This window comes from Mesoplodon mirus (genome assembly GCF_964341445.2).
Source record: "Mesoplodon mirus genome assembly, chromosome: 3".
NCBI classification, from domain to species: Eukaryota; Metazoa; Chordata; class Mammalia; order Artiodactyla; family Ziphiidae; genus Mesoplodon; species Mesoplodon mirus.
This window is the reverse complement of record NC_138978.1, coordinates 86,728,799-86,749,561: the sequence shown is the minus strand read 5'-3', so window position 1 is coordinate 86,749,561 and position 20,763 is coordinate 86,728,799. Positions and strand designations below refer to the sequence as shown.

General features: G+C 35.4%; 1 protein-coding gene across 16 annotated transcripts in view; it reads left to right on the top strand.

Moving 5' to 3' along the window:
* The window catches only part of ZNF644 (zinc finger protein 644), a 116,422-nt gene that overhangs the window by 20,983 nt on the left and 74,676 nt on the right, over nt 1-20,763 (top strand). For 12 of the 16 annotated variants that reach the window (XM_082614916.1, XM_082614917.1, XM_082614919.1 and 9 more), the window contains one exon: nt 14,666-14,726. The exons of 2 other annotated variants lie outside the window; for them this stretch is intronic. In XM_082614916.1, coding sequence (XP_082471042.1) covers nt 14,683-14,726 — 44 coding nt within the window. In that variant the 5' untranslated portion in view covers nt 14,666-14,682. Of the gene's footprint in view, nt 1-14,664; nt 14,727-20,763 lie in introns of those variants that run through there. 2 more of the 16 variants (XM_082614927.1, XM_082614928.1) reach the window with 1 other exon arrangement.

Here is a 20,763-nt window from a genome sequence, read left to right as displayed (position 1 = left end):
TCCAACTTAAGTATTCAAAAGTACATACCTGCTTAGTCACCCCCTGTCAAAAATTAAAACATTGCCAGATCCTCCACTCTGCTTCTTCCCAAACCTCTTCTCTGTTAGGGTATTACCATCCTACGTTTTCTTGTACTAACTTTTTTGCTTTTTCTTTTTACTATTAAAAAACACATTTTTGAAATTTTTTTTGTTAATGAAATTATGTAAATGGGTCCTGGCTTTTCCAGCTTTGTTTATGGGCTTTAGTTCTATTGTTGCATAAAACTGTAATTCATTCACTTCCATTGCTGTACAGTATGTGAATAGTCCATGGTTTATTCATTCTATTTTTGATGGAAATTTGAGTTATTTCCATTTTTAGGCTTCTGTAAATAATGCTATGCATTAACTTGTACGTGTCTCCTAGTACACACATGCACATGTGTATATTTAGTAAATACCTAAGAGTTTAATAGCTTGGTTTTAGAGTGTATTTATGTTTAATTTCAGAAGATATTCAACATTTTTTTCCCAAAGTGTTTGTAGCAATTTATAGTCATCAACAGAGTTCCTTTTGCACTTCATCTTCTCCAACACTTTATACTGTTAATCTTTAATTTTAGCCATACTACAGGGTGTGTAGTGCTGTCTCATAGTGGTTTTATTTTCCATTTCCCTGATTGCAACTGTGATTGAATACCTTTTATTATGTTTATTGAGCAGGTTTTGTAAATATTTTGTGTATTTGAAAAAGAATGTGTATTCTGCAGTTTTTAGGTGCAGTATTTACATGTGTCTGTTAAGTCACGGGTCCCCAATCCCCAGGCTGCGGACCAGTACTGGTCCACAGCCTGTTAGGAACCAGGCTGCCCAGCAGGAGGTGAGTGGCCGGCAAGTGAGGGAAGCTTCGTCTGCGGCTCCCCATGGCTCACATTACCACCTGAACCCTTCCTCCCCCCACCCACCGCCACCCCCGCCCCTGGTCCGTGGAAAATTGTCTTCCACGAAACTGGTCCCTGGTGCCAAAAAGGTTGAGGACCGCTGTGTTAAGTCAGTTTTGTTAATCATGTTGTTCAAAACTTCTGCATCCTCACCAGCTTAACTTCTGCATGCTTGTTCAATTAGGGAGGTATGTTAAAATCTTCTACTGCTATTATGGATTTGTCTTTCTTGTGTTGCTGTTGATTTTTGGTTTACATATTGGAATCCATATTACTAGGGGCACACAAATTTAGAATGGTTTCATGTTTCTGATGAGTTGAACCGTTTATCATTATTGATTCTTTTTATCTTTGGTAATGCTTTTTTGCTTTGAAATCTACCTTTATTGATAAGAACATAGCTACACAAGTCTTCTTATTGTTAGTGTTTGTGTGGTTCATTTTCTCCCCCCAACCATTTATTTTAAATTTTTCTGTGCCTATATGTTTTAGAAGTATTTCATGTATACACCATATCATTGTTTTACTTTCAGTCCCATCTAACACTCTTAGTCTTTTACTTATAACATAAAATTTATTTAGATTTCATAATATTACTGGTTATTGGGACTTAACTGAATGATCTTATTATGTGCTTTCTATTTATTAGGACTGTTGTATTCTTTTTCTCACTTTTCTTGTCGTCTTTTGGATTAACTATTTTTATTACTTCTCCCCTTCCCCCGTCTTATTTTTTTAACTGTTGGTTTTGTCTGCTAGCCACAAGTATCTTTTTGTTTATTTGAGAATATCTCTTTTTCATTTTTGAAGAATAGTATCACTGGATACAGAAGATGTTCCAGTATCCACTTTTGTCTGGTGATATGTCAACCATTACTTGTATTGTCATTTCCCATATATAACCAGCCACTTTTCTCTGGCTGCACTCAAGGTTTTCTCGTTGGCCTTTAGTAGCTTGACTATGATGTATATGTAGAAATGGTTCTTTGTGTTTATCCTGCTTGGGTTTGTTGAGATTTTTGTATCTATAAGTTAATGTTTTCTACCACATTTGAGATTTTTTTCCCATTATTTCTTCAGCAAAAATTATTTTGTACCTTTTTTACTCTTCTCGCATTCCATTACATCTTGTTGTACGTATGTGTTGAGTTGGGTGTCATCTATTTTGGACTGCCTGATATTGTCCTACTGGTCTCTGAGACTCTTAATTTTTCTTCAGTCATTTTACGTTCTGTTTTTTGGATTGGACAGTTTTATTGCCCTATCTTCAAGCTCATGAATTCTTTCTTCTGCCATCTCTAATCACCTCCTTTGGGTGAATTTTTATATCATTTATTTTATTTATCAGCTTTTTCTTTCTTATAGTTTCTGTCAACTCTTTGAATGTATTTTCTTTTAATTCTCATAACATACTTTAACATAGTTGCTTGGAATTCTTTATATTCTAACTCCTATATTCAGGGTACTCAGAATTATGTCTATTGACACCCTTTTTTTCCTGAGTATGGATCACTGTTTCCTGTTTCTTTGCATATCATTTAGTTTTTGCTTGAAAACTGGACATTATGAATATATTTTAGTGACTGGACTCTTTTAATGTTCTTCTGAGAATTCTTGTGTGAAGTTTATAGTCAGATTTTGAAGCTTCATTGTGGTTTACATGTTTCTAGAGAGTCCACTAATTCCCAGCTGTTCTGCTGGGCTTGGATTCTGTCCTCTGACACTTCAACCTTGTAGGGCTTCAGCTTCTTGCTGCCTAAACTGTACACAGTTGAATGTACCCTGATGAAAAAGCATCAAACTAATAGTAAAGCTCTGTTTTTCAAGTGTAGCTTTCTCTCTGGCCTCTGTCAGCTTTTCCCCCTCAACTCCTTCAGTTTTCCTCTGTGCATACATAGTTTATCAGTCATCCAGTGATTTGGGCAAAGTTTACCCTGAAAATTTTTGTTATATTCCTTTTTTGGTTGTCTCACTGCCATGCTTTCTCCATTTAAATTTACAACTGCTTTTCCATGCCTCAGTTCTGAGCCCTTTGGTGATGTTGTCTTTCTCCAGAGATAATTTTTGTTTGTTCGTGCCACACCTGAGGTCTCCAGCATTCTGGGTTTACCTTAATTAAATTTTAAGGATTGAGATTTTTATTTGGCCACCTAGATGTGTTCAGGTGGGGCTGCAGTGCATGTAAGAACTTTTTTTTTACTTCTGGTTCACTACAGTTTAATCCTTTAGGGTCTCACCTCAAATACTGGGTAACATTTAGTATGGTACTCACCATTTCTGAACCTTGCAATCTCCATTTGATCCCCCTAGGTCTACAACAGTGTCAGAAATAATGATCAGTTTCTCAACTGCATCAGGTGGATTGGCAAATAACCCAAAGGTAAAAGCATCCTCAGGTGCTGGGTTTCTATCTATAGGTCTCCATCTTTTCTTGGATCTTGGCCTGGTCATTCTTCACTGTTGTGTTAACTTTTTGATGCCATCAAATTGATGGTTTTTAATATCTTGTTCAGTTTTTCTAGTAGGTCTCAGTGGGTGGGTTGATAAATATTACCTCTTCTGCTATTATTGCAGTTATTTGAATTGACTTTTTTTTTTTTTTTTTTTTTTTTTTTTGCGGTATGCGGGCCTCTCACTGCTGTGGCCTCTCCCGTTGCGGAGCACAGGCTCCGGCCGCGCAGGCTCAGCGGCCGTGGCTCACGGGCCCAGCCGCTCCGTGGCATGTGGGATCCTCCCCGACTGGGGCACAAACCCGCGTCCCCTGCATCGGCAGGCGGACTCTCAACCACTGCGCCACCAGGGAAGCCCTGAATTGACATGTTTGAATCAGTGAGTGCAAATGATAGCATTAGGATAATGTCTCTGTCTCGGCTTTGATTTTTTTCTGTGGTGACTTTATTCCTAAATATGTTAATCTCCATGAGGTGGCAAAGATGGCCACTGTCTGCTATGATCTACATCATTGTCATAGCTGTTATTTCCACTGAAGAGTATACCTTTCCCAGTAGTCCTTGCAAACATCATGAGAAGGATTCCAGATTTCCCATTCTGGACTACATCCCCATCCATAATAAAATTATGATGGCTAGGAGAACAAGGTACTCTGATCAGCCTGGATATCACTTGTACATCCCTTGATCCAGGGGTGGGCCTAAGATTGGTGCAACTTTAATAGTTGAGTAAGAGTGTTTCCTTAAAGGAAAATACCATTAGCATAAATAGGAAAAAGAATGTTAGGCAAGGTAGCAGATTGCTCTGCAACAGTTTATATAGATTTATGGCATATCCTGAAAGATTTCATTGTATTCTTGAATTCAGTAAAACTATCTAGCAACAAAATTTCATGAAAGATTGTAGTTGACTGATAACATTACTTGTTAAAATGATTTTGCTCAGTTTATATACCTCTGAGATTGACAAACTGTGACATGTTTTCTAGAGTCACTGTTAGTAAAATAATAAAAGAGATTTTTTTGTGTGTGTGTGGTACGTGGGCCTTTCACTGTTGTGGCCTTTCCCATGGCGAGGCACAGGCTCCGGATGCACAGGCTCAGCGGCCATGGCTCACGGGCCCAGCCACTCTGCGGCATGTGGGATCTTCCCGGACCGGGGCACGAACCTGTGCCAACCACTGCGCCACCAGGGAAGCCCAAAAGAGATTTTTATGTCTCCTTTTCCCTTGCCTTCAAAAGTTAAGAGACCTAGATCAATTGTTAATCTAAAATAACTCTTTCTAGGGATAAGAATAATATGGTATCTTTAAGATAGAGTTGCTATATCAGTTAGCTATTGCTGTGTAATAAATTACTCTAAAACTTGGTTTAAAACAAACATTTATTATTAGAACAAGTCTATGAGTCAAGCAGTATTTCTAGTCTTGGCAGGGCTCGTTTAAGTCTGCATTCAGAAGCAGCTCAGGAGGGTGATTCTGCTGCTCTTTGCTGGCTTCTCTAGGATGGCCTGGGGTGGGACATCTGGGCTGTCCTCTTGTTCTCCGGCAGATAAGAGTGGGCTTGTTCTCATGGTAGTGGCAGGATTCCAAGAGAGCAGAGGCATACATGGTCTCTTGAAGTCTAGCTCAGAACTGGCAAACTGTGACATTTGTTACATTCTATTGATCTTCCTTATAAGGTCAAGCCCAGAATTAAAAGGACTGGGGAAAGATTCTACCTCTTGGTAGGAGAAACTGCAAAGCCTTATTGCCAATTGCATGAGTAATGGGATGGTACAGAATTGGGGTTATTTTTGCAGACAGACTTTTTGACTCATGTTGTAGAATTAATTTTTGATGTTATTTTGTTCTAGGTCGAGCCCCATTATATTTCAGTAGGAATTGAGTTTAAGTATAGAAGTTGTGACAAGTGTAAATTAAATACATTGATCTGTCCAGTAGTCCAGATGACTTGTTTTACTTGTTTCATGGGATGTGTCTGATGAGATTTTGGAAGCATTGTTCATGTACTGAGTTACCAAATATAGGGTAATTGTAGTGCCAGTTGTCTGAGTTGTAGGTGTTTATAGATGATTAATTTGTATCTTTACTCTTTTAGTTATAAATGACAGTTTTTTTGTGTTTATTATTATCATTCTAACCTTCTTTTTTTTTTTTTTTTTTTTTTTTTCTTTTTGCGGTATGCGGGCCTCTCACTGTTGTGGCCTCTCCCGCTGCGGAGCACAGGCTCCGGATGCGCAGGCCCAGCGGCCATGGCTCACGGGCCCAGCCGCTCCGCGGCATATGGGATCCTCCCAGACCGGGGCACGAACCCGTATCCCCTGCATCGGCAGGCGGACTCTCAACCACTGCGCCACCAGGGAGGCCCCATTCTAACCTTCTTAATTTGAGATTTGACTTCATTTTTCCCCTGCTTATTCTTTGCATATTGTGATATTTTAAATAGATTTATTGAAGTACCTTTGACATATAATAAATCACATATCCTTTATCCTCAAAGGTTTCCTTGTGCCCCTTTGTAATCCTTTCCTATTTATTGCTCCTCCCCTAATGCCCAGACAATGACTGATCTGCTTTCTGTCATTTATGGAGTAGTTTGAGTTTTCTAGAATTTTATGTAGATGAAGCTATGCAGTGTGAAATCTTTTTGTCTGCATTTTTTTTTCACTCAGCATGATTATTTTCAGATTCATCTGTGTTGCATGTGTCATTAGTTAAATTCTACTTATTCCATTTTACAGATATAATTTAAGGATTAGTGTGTTGCTGGACATTTTTTCCCTCAGCCTTTGGCTATTACAAATGAAGATGATTATTTGTATGTAAGCCTTTGTGTGAACGTTTCTTTGGGTGAATACCTAGGAGTAGGTGTATGTTTGACATTTTAAGAAATGGTGAAACTGGGACTTCCTTGGCGGTCCAGTGGTTAAGACTTCTCCTTCCGATGCAGGGGGTGTGGGTTCGATCCCTGGTCAGGGAGCTAAGATCCCACATGCCTCGTGGCCAAAAAACCAAAACATAAAACAGAAGTAATATTGTAACAAATTCAATAAAGACTTAAAAAAAAAAAACTAAAAACAAAAAAAAGACACGTTGAAACTGTTTTTACAAAGTGATTGTACCATTTTATCTTCCTGTATGTGTGAGTTAGAGTTTCAGTTCCTTCACATGTTCACCAACACTTGGTATGGTCAGCCTTACTAACTTTAACCATTCTTGTAGTTGTGTAGTGATAACTTGTTGTGGATTTAATTTGCATTTCCCTATTGACAGATGATACTGAGCATGTTTTCATGTACTTACTTGTCATTCATGTATCTTTGGTGAAGTGCTGCTTCAAATCTTCTGCCCATTTTATAATTGGGTTGTTTGTTTTGTTGTAATTGAAGTTTTAAAAAAGATTTATTGGGATATAATTGACATGCGGTGAAATACACATATTTAAAGTGTACAGTATGATAAGTTTTGAGATACATATATATACACTCAGGAAGTCATCACCACAAAACAGGGTAATGAATATATTTATCACCCCAAAAGTTTCCTCTTGCCACTTTGTAGTTCTTCCCTCTTCAGCTACATTCCCCTTTTGGGTCTGTCTGTCAAAAGCATTTAATCTAGGGTTGCTATAGTTAGTGCTGCCTGACTTAAGAGGTTTTATACTCTTTCTAAAGGGAACAGGCATTTCTGACTTTGTGTGAGACTAGGGCAATAATCCCTCTCATCCTTTTGAGTGACTCTTTCCTTCACCTTGGGTAGTTTCCACATAGGCTTGTTCTAATCGTTATGCAGCTGAATACTTAAGGGTGTTTTAGCTCTATGCAGTTGTCCTCTCCAGTATTCTGCCCTGCAGTCTCTAGCTGTCATGGCTTCGTTGGACTTCCAGCTGAGTCTCCTCAGTTCAGGGAGACCATCATATTCTACCTGGGTAGCTCTTCCCTGGGGGGCTGTATTTTCTTCAGGTGGTAAGTTGGGAATGTTGGAAGGCTCACCGCGTTTGTTTCTCTTCTTTTAGGGTTCACCATCACTGACTGCCTAATACCTGAAAACTTTCATTTCATATATTTTTTTTGGTTTCTTAGGCTTTACAGGTGGAGGGCAACCTCAATCCTTGCTATTCCATCTTGGCCCTTGTATGTATTTTTTTCTTGATATTTCTTTGTTTTTTTAAGTTATAAAATACACAACATTAAATTTACAATCTTAACCATTTTTAGTTGTACAGTTCAGTAGTGTTAAGAACATTTGTACTGTGCAGCCAGATCTCTAGAACTTTTTATTTTGTGAAACTGAAACTCTACCATTAAACACTAATTTTATCCCCCCCTTTCCCATCCTTAACCCTTGGCACCTACCTTTTTACCTTTTTTTCTGTTATCTTGACTATGTTAGATAATTCATACAAGTGGAATCATACAATATTTGTTATTTTGTAATTGGCTTATTTCACTTAGCATAATGTCCTCAAGTTCATCCATGATGTAGCATGTAACAGGATTTTCTTCGTTTTTAAAGACTACATAATCCATTGTATGTATATACTGAATTTCCTTTATCCATTTATCTGTTGTTGAACATTCAGTTTGTTTCCACCTCTTGAATAATGCTACAAGGAACATGGGTATGTAAATAATCTCTTTGAGATCCTACTTTGAATTATTTTGATATATACCCAGAACTAAGATTACTGGATCATATGCTAATTCTGTTTTAAATTTTTTGAGGAACTGCCATACTGTTTTCTGTAATTGTTACACCATTTTACATTCCCACCTACACTGCACAAGAGTTCCAATTCTCTGTATCCTTTCTAAAGCTTATTATTTTCTTTTCTTTCAGTAGTGGCCATTCTACTGAGATGTGAAACGATATCTCATTGTGGTTTTGATTTGTATTTTTCTTATGATTAGCAGTGTTGAACATCTCTTTATATACTCTTTGAACATTTTGTATATTTTTTTGATATTTGTCTATTCAGATCTTTTGCCCATTTTTTAATCAGGTGGTTTTGGGGTTTTTTTTGTTGTTGAATTGTAAATGCTACTTACATATTTTGGATATTTAACCCCTTATCAGATATATGATTTGTAAAAATTTTCTCCCATTCTGTAGATTACCTGTTCACTCTATCTATTGATTCCTTTGAAGAAGAGGAGTTTTTAAGTTTGTGGTAGTCCACTTTGTCTGTTTTTGCTTTCGTTGTCTTTGCTTTTGGTGTCATACCCCAAACTCAATCTCATGAAGCTTTTTGCCTTTTTTTCAGGGTTTTAGCTCTCATGTTTATGTCTTTGATCTATTTTGAGTTAATTTTTTAATGTTGTATTAGGTAAAGATCCAACTTCATTCTTTTGCATGTTTTGATCCAGTTTTCCCAGCACTATTATAAATGGGATTGTTTTCATAATTTTGTTTTTCATATTGTTCATTGTTAATATGTAGAAGCACAACTGATATTTGTGTATTGGTTTTGTATCCTGCAGTTTTGCTGAAACCATTTATTAGTTTTAACATTTTTAAAAGAAGTTTTAACATTTTTTAAAGAATCTTTAGGACTTTCTATGTATAAGAGCATGTCATCAGCAAACAGGTAATTTTACTTCTCCTTTTCCAATTTGTGTGCTTTTTATTTTGTCTTCCTGTCTAATTGCTCTGGTTTGTACTTCCAGTATTGTGTTGAGTAGAAGTAGCAATTGTGGGCATCTTTACTTTCTTTTTGCTCTTAGAGAGAAAACTTTCAGTCTTTTACTGTAGGGTATGATGTTAACTGTGGGCTTTTCTCATGTGGCTTTTACTATGTTGAAGTGGTTTCTTTCTATTTCTAGTTTATTGCATGTTCCTATCATAAAATGGTATTGAGTTTTGTCAAGTGCTTTTTCTGCATCAATTGAGGTGGTCACGTGGTTTCTATCCTTCCTTCTGTTAATATGATGTATTCCATCAATTGATTTTTATTTGTTGAACCATCCTTGCATTCCAGGAATAAATCCAGTTTGATCATGGTGAGTATCATTCTTTTGATGTGCTAATGAATTCAGTTTGCTGGTATTTTGTTGAGGATATTTGCTGATATTCATCAGGGATATTTGTCTGTAGTTTTCTTTTCTTGTTGTGTCTTTGGCTTTGGTATCAGGGTAATGCTGACCTCATTACCCTGAATGAGAATGAGTTTGTGCATGTTCTTTTATCTTCAGTTCTTTAGAAGAGTTTGAGGAGAATTCTTCTTTAAATGTTTGGTAGAATTATCCAGTGGAGTCATCTGGTTCTTCTTTTTTTCACTGAGAGGGTTTTGATTACTGCTTCAATCTCCTTACCTAGTTACAGGTCCGATCAGATATTTTAGTGCTTCATGATTCAGTCATCATGGTCATGTGTTTCTAGGAATTTATCTGTTTCCTCTAGGTTGTCCAATTTGTTGGCAGCTAATTGTTCATAGTAATGTTTTATAATCCTTTTGGCATTTGTTATAATGTCCCCTCTTTCATTTGTAGTTTTATTTGAATCTTCTCTCTTATTTTCTTAGTCTAGCTAAAAATTTTTCAATTTTGTTGATCTTTTAAAAAACAAACTCTTGGTTTTGTTGATTTTTTTCCCCCCTATTTCTGTTCTTTATTTTATCTCTGCTTTATTCTTTATTATTTCCTTCCTTTTGCTAACTTTTGGTTTAGCTTGTTCTTATTTAAGTATAAAGTTAAGTTGACGATTTAAGGTCTTCTTTTTTTAACGTAAGCATATAAACTTCCCTCTTAGTACTGCTGTCACTGAATCCCCTTAGTTTTGGTATATTGTGTTTTCATATTTATTTGTCTCCTAATGTTGTCTAAATTCCCTTGAGATTTCTTCTTTGACCCATTGGTTGTTTAAGAGTTAGTTTAGTTCTTGTATTTGTGGATCTTCCTGTTTTCCTTTTGCTTTTGATTTCTAGTTTCATTTCATTGTGGTGAGAGAAGATAGTTTGCATGATTTCAGTCTTAAATTTGGTAAGACTTGTTTTGTGGCCTACCTTATACATATTTTTGATGGGTTATTTTTACTTCAGGGTTTAATTCTGAAACCTTTTCTAATTTGTCAGTGTTTAATTTTCCAAAATATGTTCATGCCTTTTCAATATACTTAAAATACTTGAAAAATGAAGACATTACTTTTTATTTATTTTTTAAAATAAATTTATTTGTTTATTTATTTATTTTTGGCTGCGTTGGGTCTTTGTTGCTGTGCATGGGCTTTCTCTAGTTGCATCGAGCAGGGGCTACTCTTCATTGCAGTGCACAGACTTCTCATTGCAGTGACTTCTCTTGTTGTGGAGCATGGGCTCTAGGTGTGTGGGCTTCAGTAGTTGTGGCACATGGGCTTAGTTAATCTGCAGCATGTGGGATCTTCCCAGACCAGGGCTCGAACCTGCGTCCCCTGCACTGGCAGGCGGATTCTTAACCACTGTGCCACCAGGGAAGTCCCAATATTACTTTTTAGAAATTTTAGATTTATAGGAAATTTGAAAAGAATAGTACAAAGACTTCTCACACTGTCCTTCCCCCATGCACACTTTGTTTTCTCTATTATTAACAACTTACTTTAGTCTGGTACAATTGTTACAGTTAATAAACCAATATTGTTACATTGTTATTAACTAAAGAACATAGTTTATTCAGATTTCCTTAGTTTTTAGCTGATGTTCTTTTTCTCTTCCAGGATCCCATCCAGGATACTGCATTACACTTAGTTGTCATTTCTCTTTAGGCTCTTTAAGGCTTTGTTTTTGATGACCTTGACAGATTGAGGAGTATTGGTTAGGCATATCGTAGGATTTTCCTCTACTGGAATTTGTCTGATGTTTTTCTCATGATTAGACTGGGATTATGGGTTTTGGGGAGGATATATTTGAGATTTTAGTTTGCAGTTTTCTCTTAAAATATACCTTTTGAGGTAAAACCAGCTATATCAGTTACTTTAAGTGTTTTCTCTTTTCTGTATCCCCCTTCCAGTATTCACCTAAAGAATATCCTAATTATATTATACTTTTAAGGTATGGATTTAAAAGGAACTTTCTATCAAACTTCCTTATAAAATCCACCTTTTAAAAAAATATAGTGTTTAAAATGGCCTGGTTTGTCTCTTTGGGGAACAGATACAATTAAAAGTGGGGTTTCCCCCCAGACTTTGAAATATAACTGTGAGCAGAACAAGATAAAAAAATTAAACAGCTAAAGTCAAAGTTAGTTATTGTACGTAGTATTTGTGTATGCTTTGTTTTATTTATTGTGATAAATGTACATATAATGAAATTTAACATTTTAAACATTTTGAAGTATATAGCTCAGCGGCATTAAGTACATTCACTTTGTTGTGCAGACATGTATATCCTTTTGTATTAGTCGGCTAGGGCTGCTATAATAAAAAACCACAGACGAGGTGGCTTAAACAACAGAAATTTATTGTCTCACAGGTCTGGATGCTAGAAGTCCAAGATTTGAGAGTTAGGTTTGGTTTCCACTGATTCCTGTCTCCTTGCAGATGGCTGTTTTCTCACGGCCTTTCCTCTGAGCCTGCATCCCTGGTGTCTCTGTCTCTTCTTATAAGGCCAGTCATATTGGATTAGGGCCCTACCCTTATGACCTTATTTAACCTTAATTTAATTTAACCTATTTAACCTTTAACCTTAATTACCTCCTTACAGGCCCTATCTCCAAATAGGAGATATCTACTACTACTACTAAGTTAGAGCTTCAACATTGGAATTTTATGGGGACATAGTTCAGTCCATAACATCTTTTATGTAGTGCTTCTAATTTATCTCCCAGAGAACCTGCCATCATCATCAATATATTAGTTTCCTAGGCTGCTCTCACAAATTATCAAAAACTAGGTTGCTTAAAATAATAGAAACTTAATTCTATCACAGTTCTGGAAGCCAGAAATCTGAAGTCAGTATCACTGGGCAGGAATCAAGGTGTCAGCAGTGATGATTTCCCTCCAGACTCTATAGGAGAATCTGTTCCTCGCCTTGTCTCAATTCTGGTAGCTGCTGGCATTCCTGGCCTTGGCTGCAGTCTTCAAGGCCAGTGTTTTCAAATCTCTTTCTGCTCTGTCTTTACCTTCGCTGTGTATAGTCTGCATGTCTCCTTCTTTATAAGGATACATGTGATTGTATTTAGGGCCCATCCAAATGATCCAGGATAATCTCTCCATCTCAAAATCTTTCACTTAATCACATCTGTAAAGACACTTTTTTTTCTTTTGCCATATAAAGTAAAATTTACAAGTTCGAGGGAGTAGGATGTGGATATCTTTTGTAGGACCATTTTTTAGCCTATCATACTGAGCAACTTATAGTAGACTTCTGATGTTCCCACTTTGATTTATACTTTGTAATAGGTCTCAGTATCTAGTTCTGGGTGGGTACAGGCTGGTGGCAGCGGGTGGCAGAATATTCTCATCTCTTCTAGACATTATGCAAAAAATTCTAGGCCTGTGTTCTCAGTGGGTGGTCCCAGAAGTGTCAGCATCAGCATCACTTTAGGAACTTAGAAATACAAATGATCAGGCTGCAGTCTTAGACCTGCCAAATCAGGAACTCTGAGGGTAGGGCCTAGCCATCTCTGCATAACAAGCCCTCTGGGTCATTCCAATGCACCCTGAAGTTTGAGAACCACTATTCTAGATTATTGACATTATTAGTATTAAAACCATATTCCCTATCCTCTCCAAAGTTTTTCTGCTTAATGCTAATACTTAAATTAGGATTTATTGTCCACAAACTTTGTTTTCTGTAGAGATACAAACATTTAGTACCAAATCTTGGTACTGATAATCAGTGAAATTAATTCATTTACTCAATAAAAGGTTGCACTGGGCTAATTTTTGTCAGTTGTATTTTACTTAGATGTAGTCATTTTATAAAGTAATGTTACTGGGATCCAGAAGTGATATGAATTTTTTCTCTAGTCCTTGAAAATGTGGATAAACTCATTAGCCTGAATTTTACTTTATCTTCTGTATCCCTGTGTACATTTGGAGATACAATACAAAATTTCTTATCTTTCATTCTGCCTACATTGTTAGGCTTTTATTATGTGCTATCCAATGAAAGTGCTGAAGTGAGATAAATGAATTCTTTTCCTCAGTGTGTCCACATTGTAGCTCAGAAAACACACAGGTAAACAGAATTGATATAGAGCTACCACTAGTTGCTATAACAATTGAGAAACACAGCTTTACATAGTTGAAGAAGTTAAAGAAGGATCTGCCAGGGTGACTGAGCTAAATATCAAAAAACTAGTAGAAAGGTGTTAGCAAGGTTAAGGAGAGATAGAAAGTAGGTATAGTTCACCATGTGAAAAGGCAGGAAAGCTGAGAGTGCATATGGGCTCTTCTGGGAGTTGAAAGGGTTTAGTATAGTAGAAACGTGCAGTGAAGGGGAAAGTAAAGATTGGGGATAAATAGATGAGGCTTAGGTCTTTGATGAGTACTTTTGAAGGCCTTGAGGCATAGATGTGATGTCTTCGGGGTAGCCATTACAAAATGATTACTTACATAGTTTTGGGAAGGATGAATTTGAGAGGATAGTGAGTCTAGAAATAGAACAGTTACAGTAATCTAGGTGAGAATAGTAGTAGATATGGTGGTGCCATTTTTTGAGAATAAAAATTCAGAAGAGTAACGAGCTGGTTTTAGGAATGGGGGAAAGGTGATGTGTAGAGTTCAGGGTAAGATATATTGAGTTTCATCATTTGTGAAGTGTGATAAAATTAGGGGTGGGTAGATTTTTGACAAGTAAATTTTCAGTGGAGTGTTGGGGTGGAGGTCACCTTATACCAGATTGAAGGCTAAATTGAGGAAGCAGGAGAGTATCAATATACACTATTCTCTAGAATAATCTTCACTGGCATTTAGTAAGTAATCAGTGTTAGCCATTATTATGGCTATTAACATACACTTTTATGCCATCTCACTTTTTTTTTTCCTTCAATTCTTGGTGTATTTTTTGGTATGTATGTAATAATATTAGATAAACATTGATATAGATAGAAGTGTGTATTTTATTAACAAGTAATAATTTTAATTATGCTATTGCCATACTATTAATATTAATGAAAACAAGAGAACTAAAAAGTTTGTTTCTCATTTGAATAGATGATTGTTCCTCCAAAAATGGTACTTAGCAATAGTTTCCTGAAGGTTACTGTAATAATTCAATTTATAGTTTTTAATTTAAAAAGATTAGTGTATCATAGATGTATTTATTCATACCTGAAGGAAAAAAACTAAATGATTGCCTTTACATGTATTCTTTCAGGTTTGATTTAATTTCGAATGAGATTGTTCTTGCAACGAGATGTTAATAAGACAAAATCAAGGTAAGTAGAAGACAACTTTGTTAAATATTACATATCAAAGTAGGAATAATACAAAAAATTTCTGTTTAAAAAGCGTGCCTCCAAATCCAAAATCAATGAGTTTTTAAATTAAATTTTGAAATACAAAGAACCAACTTTTTGATGCTCTTGGTCCAGTTGATTTGATGGAAGTGAAAATATAGCTGTCAAATTGTGAAACTAAAGTATGCAGTTTCCAGTGACTATTAAACACGTTCAGAAATCAAGTTGATGTTTGGTTTAGCCACTGGGAAACCAGTTCAGTAAGAGATTTGCTAGGTTGCTTCAGTGTTCCCTTCTTAGTGGGTTATAGTACTTGAGTAGTCTTTGCTTTTGTGAATTTTACTTTCTTATTTCCATGAACAAAGAAAGCACTTCTACAGTTGTTTAAATTTGCCAAATTATGACTTCTTTATGTTAATATAATGTTCAGAGTTATAAATGATTGTTTTACTATTTTTTGTATCTCTACTGAATGACTTTTCTAACTTAGCATTCTGATTTATTTTCATTTTTTAAGACTGTTGACTTCAGAAAATTGAATTGTGATCATGTACTTTTGGTCTGATATGTGACAGATTGCTTTTTTAATAATATAAGTTTTTGAAATGTTAAAAAAAGGTGCATTTACTATCTGTTGGTAAGTGAACATGGCTTCAGGATATAACCAGATTAAAAAAGAATACTTTGATTACATTGCAGTTAACTTGGGTCTTTCTAAATCTAACTAGATGTTTCAGCTGTCAAGAACTTGCTGATCTCAATGGTTAAAAAAAAAAAAAAAAAAGCCTAGGATGAGAAGTGCTGTAGTTGAATAATGTTCAGTTAAATAGTGTATTCTCAATTAGTGGTTTAGGCATAATCTGAAGGAAAGTTTCCATTTTATTGGTATTATGTAGTAATAATAGTAGTGGTAGTGTGGAGAATACTTATTGTATTAAGTGCTTCTCATGCCTTATTAATCTTTATGGTACCTCCTATAAGGCAGGTACTGCTGTCTAGAAAATTTTTGTTTTTTGGCTAATAGTGAGCTATTTCTTTTTCTTTAGAAACCTTATTTTCACAGCATTATAAGGAACACTTGCCTATATATCTTTCTGAAGGGGAGAAGAAGGTAGATTTTTGTACTTAAAGTCTTCTAGTGATTTTTGTTTGCTAATTGAATATGGTGTCTATTAGAATGTTTGTTCTGATTTCTTACAAGTTAGATATTGCTCATGGGGTGACACTGGTTTAACTTATTCTGATTTTATTCCAGCACAATTATATATCACTTTTCTTTTTTGGTTAAGGTATAATTTACATTTTTATTAAGTTATGTATGATAAAATGTGCAAAATTTAAAGTATAGAGCTGAATGAGTTTTTATGTATATGTTCACATGTATAACCACCATGTAATTTAAGATGTAGAACACTGTCATTGTCCCAGAAAGTTCCTCGTGCTCTTTCCTTTCCAATCCAATAGCCTTTCCCCCAAGGTAAGCATCTTTCTGAATTCTGTCAGCATAGCTTAGTTTTACCTGTTCTTGAACTTTATGTACATAGAGTTATATAATATGTACTCTTTTGTATCTGGCTTTTTTCATTCAACATAATGTTTCTGAGTTTCCTCCATGTTGTTATGAGTACCAATAGTTTATTATTTTTTATTGGTGAGTAATATTCCATTGTATGAACACAATAAAAATTTTTATGTATTTTCTCTATAATTTTGTTTATTGTATTCTCCATGTCTCTGACCTCACTTGCCAACTTTCTACACTGCTTTCCTTCATCTAGTTGTCTCCTTCATTGTCCCCCATCACCTGCACAATAAAATGTAAACTCATAACATGGTATATAATGATCTCACTGCAGCTATTCCAGAATGCCTAGAATTAGCTGAATGAACCAAATATGATGTTCATAGTGTTAGTTTTAGTTCTGTGTATATGTTGTCACTCTTTCCGACCCCCTTGCCTCCCCAACTGCTAATATATTTTCTCCTGGTTGTCAGCTAATCTCCTGAAATAGTCCATGTCAAGCATCATCTTGTCCTTTGAGCCAGACCTGGCCATACTGCAGTAGTCTGTTTTCCTTACTAGACTGTGAGCTCTTTGAAGGTAGATACCATCCATGTCTTATTTATCTTAGTAGCACAGTGCCAGAGTACTGTGTATACTTAGTGATTTGTTAAACATAGAACAGCTAACAAAATTCTCTCTCTAACACTAGGGGTTCAGAGTACTGGCTGGAATGGGATGAGAGCATTGGCACTTCAGTTGCTGTTGGACTATAGGAAGGAGCCAATGAAGGCAATCCAAAAGTAGCATTATAGGCATTTTGGAAAGAGAAATAAAATATCCTCCTAGTCTTCTTTCAGTCCAGTTGGAATAAAATGGCTAATAATATTCTTAGTCCAGACCTTAAGGAAGATTGAGTGTCGTTGATTTTGATTACTCTTTCCAAATAAAGGCATTAATCCATGCTATGGAAATTGGAGTATTTACTACTAGAAGTATTCTCTTTGTGAGTTCCTACTCGTTACTTCTTTCATTTAAAGATTTTAAAAGATGTGTTAGACTAATACAAGTAGAAGATTAAGAAGACTGGTCACATCTTTAAGAAGTGAAGAAAACTTTTCCTCATTTTCCTGGGGGTAAAAAACTGTTGGAGTGGAGGAAAAAATTGAATCATAGTCTGGAACGGTAACATTTTTGATTCCTATAGCTTAGGAAGCTTGCTATTTGCTGAGACGTATTTTTAAAGATTATGTTTTATCATTATAGATCTATAATTTATATAAACAATATGCTTTCTTAAGAAATGAAACTTTAAAAAAATTTTAAAGCATTTTTGCTAGTTTTCCTCTTTGAGGTTTGGAATTGGGCTAGTTGGGTTGGCTATCATAGTCACCTGGGCGGTTTTTATGCCTGAAGCTTTATTGCCTTCTAGCAAGTCCAAAGCAAGGAGAGGTTCTTCCCCACTGGGATCAATTTGTTACTTTCCCTCCCTGCAGCTTCTACCATAAAGCTTGGACACAGAGTGGGGCATTGACCCCATCTCATGCTGTTCCTTCTGTCTCCCTGCAAGGAGTTTTCTTAAGACACAGATTCTTATCAAATGTACAACCTTGGTTATTTCTTTTATCTCATCCTGGATGTAAAGTACGTTTAGTTCTCTTGTTGATAAAATTTGATTATTGAGAGAAGTTTACCCTTGAGACTGCTTGACTTATGTGTCTCTAAGAGATTTTAGACTAGTTTTTCTTCTCAGAGGCTGACAGGTTTACCTTGCTTTCAGACACTTCCTCTTCATTTTGTACTTCAATATTTAACACAGTCAGATGCTGCTAAGCGTTTTTATTTTGCAGAATCCCTGAATCCAGGGATTTAAAGTTCTTTATGAATGTCTTATATTAGCTTAATTTCATTAATTTCCAAATTAACCTTTTCGTGCTTCCATTCTTTAGTAGTACTGTAGATGTGCTTCCCTTTGTTGTACTGTGAAAAAGAAAACTTTTTAATTAATGAAATAGTTTGTTTCTAATTCTAGATAAGATTGCACAATGTACATTCAACTTTTTCCAAATATATTGCCAAGCAACATTTAGTATTTTCTAAGCTTTATCTTTTTATATAAAAGCCACATATGCTTATATGTATAAGCAGACAGTACAGAAATACTTAAAATAAGAAGTAAAACTCTCCTCTCTCGCTCAGCCCTGTACTCCCCATAAGTTATCCAAAATGGCTGGTATGTATTCTGCCTTGTTTTTTCACTGTTTTCCAATATGTCTTGGACATTTTTTTTCATATATGCATTACATGTAATATAACTGTTTCCTTCTTAATAAATACTTGGGTAAATCTCAGGGGTTTTTTTGCTGCTAGAGCAGTGCTGCAGTAAATATTCTTAACTATATCATTGTGATTGTGTGAGAATGTCTATAGGATAACTTGTAGCAATGGATTACTACAAATGGTCAATGGATGTGTACACTTTAATTTCTGATATATATACTGCAAATGAGATTGTACCACTTAATATTCTATTAGCAGTTTTTGAGAATATTTGTTTTCCCAGACCCTGCTAAATATTAACCAGTGTTTTAATCTTTGCCAGTCTGATCGTTGAAAAGTGGTATTTATTTGACTGTGCATTTCTTTGTGAGATTCTCAAAGGCTTGAAGTGTCACCATCATCATAGCTTAATCCATTGAGAACATATAATTTGCAAAAGATTTTGTTTATTGTTAAATCCATCAATTAACATACCTTCATGTTTTATGTACTACCTTCAGTTACTTAATATTGAATAACCAGATTCTTTGTCTTCTTTGTTCCCTTCATAAAGCTATTTATTTAGGATAAATATTTTCTTATGATGAATTTCTTTATAGTTTGCTACAAACTAATGTTAGCATGGTCTGTAGAAAGAAAATAAAAGCCATTACTAAGTATTAGGTAAATTAAGTCTAGATTAATAGCATGCTGCCAAAATCTGTTGTCTGTTGGAACTCAAGCATTCGAAAACTTTCCTTGTTTGTCATTATGTTTTTGCTGCCTTCAGCAGTAAAAAAAAAAAAAAATGTGGCAAACGTCATTCAAATATGTAAACAGTAAACCATAAAACTGTCCTGTCAGACCAAACAATTTTGGAATTGCTGTAGTTTAGTCTTCTATAGTAGGTCTAAACTGTAAATAAAGGTGCTAAATAAAACAAGGCATTCAGTAAGCCTTTATTGAAACCTAACGTTCTAGGCACTATGCTATATGTTAAGTATGCGTTGGTAATTAGAATCTCAGTTCTATATAATTAATTATAAGTCATGAACAGAATACTGACTGGTATGTATAGGGGAGTATAGTGGGACTAAGGAGGGAATTTTGAAGGAAGATAATGAGAAAGGCTTTATAGAAGAGGTGATATTTGAATTGTACCCTGAAGGAAAGAATAGAATTTTGATTGTAGGATGACCTTGGGAAAATATGGACAGAGGGGGTATAAACTGAAGCTCTTATTTTAGTTTCCAGAAATTATTTTGTAAAACAGTTTCATTTAACTGGATGTCCATATTGTCAGAGTTACTGATATTTTCTTAAGTGTACTCAAGTTTAAAATTTACTACAGCCTAGGAATTCATTGCTTGAACTACTTCCTTGTTTGGCTTTTTCAAACTGTTTTTTTACCAAGTCTGATTTTGAACCCACCAAGAAATAAATTATACTGTAAAAGGCTCCATACTGATCATTAATTTAAATATTATAATATTACATTTAAGGGTATGAGGTTCATAATAAGAAAAGAAAAAAAACTGGCTTGAGGTCAGGTAGATAGTTGCAAAGATGGAATTAGAACCTGTCTTCTGACCTCTGATCTACTATTCTTTTGAGATGACCATTAAAGCAGGCATTTGAAACCTTTTAGAGTCTTCTAGCTAGGCTGAGGACTGTGGGCCTGTCACGTGATGGTAAATATTTGTTTAATGTTTTGTTGATTCATTCAGTGTTTTATGAACTGGTTGCTATAGTTAAATTGGTTGTAGCTCATACTTGGTACTAGTCACTAGTCTGAGGAGGAAACATGACTAAATATGTAATTACAATCAAATGTGATTAATGTTATGATAGTCTGTGTCCTGGATTACAAATACCATGTCTGTTTTATTTATTGATATATAAGCACTTAGGACAGTATGTTTATTAAATGATAAAGATTTATTGAATGACTAAATGGAAATATGGAAAGGCCTCCCAGAAGAAGTGACACTTAAACTAAAACTTGGAGGAACTTTTGGTGATTTGTCTAAATAAAAAGTTGGGGAAAGACTGCTGTTAGTAGAGGAAGTGGCACGTGGAAAGGATGAGAGGTAAGAGAAAGGGAAGATTGGTGGAACTGAAAGAAATATGGTATGTCTTGAGTGTAGTGTTCTACATGCAGTGAGGCTGAGAGGAGTGGCTAGTGTCAAGAGATAAGACAGAGTAAGGCTTGAGCTATTTTATTGAGGGTCTTATAAGTCACTTTAAGGAAGTTGG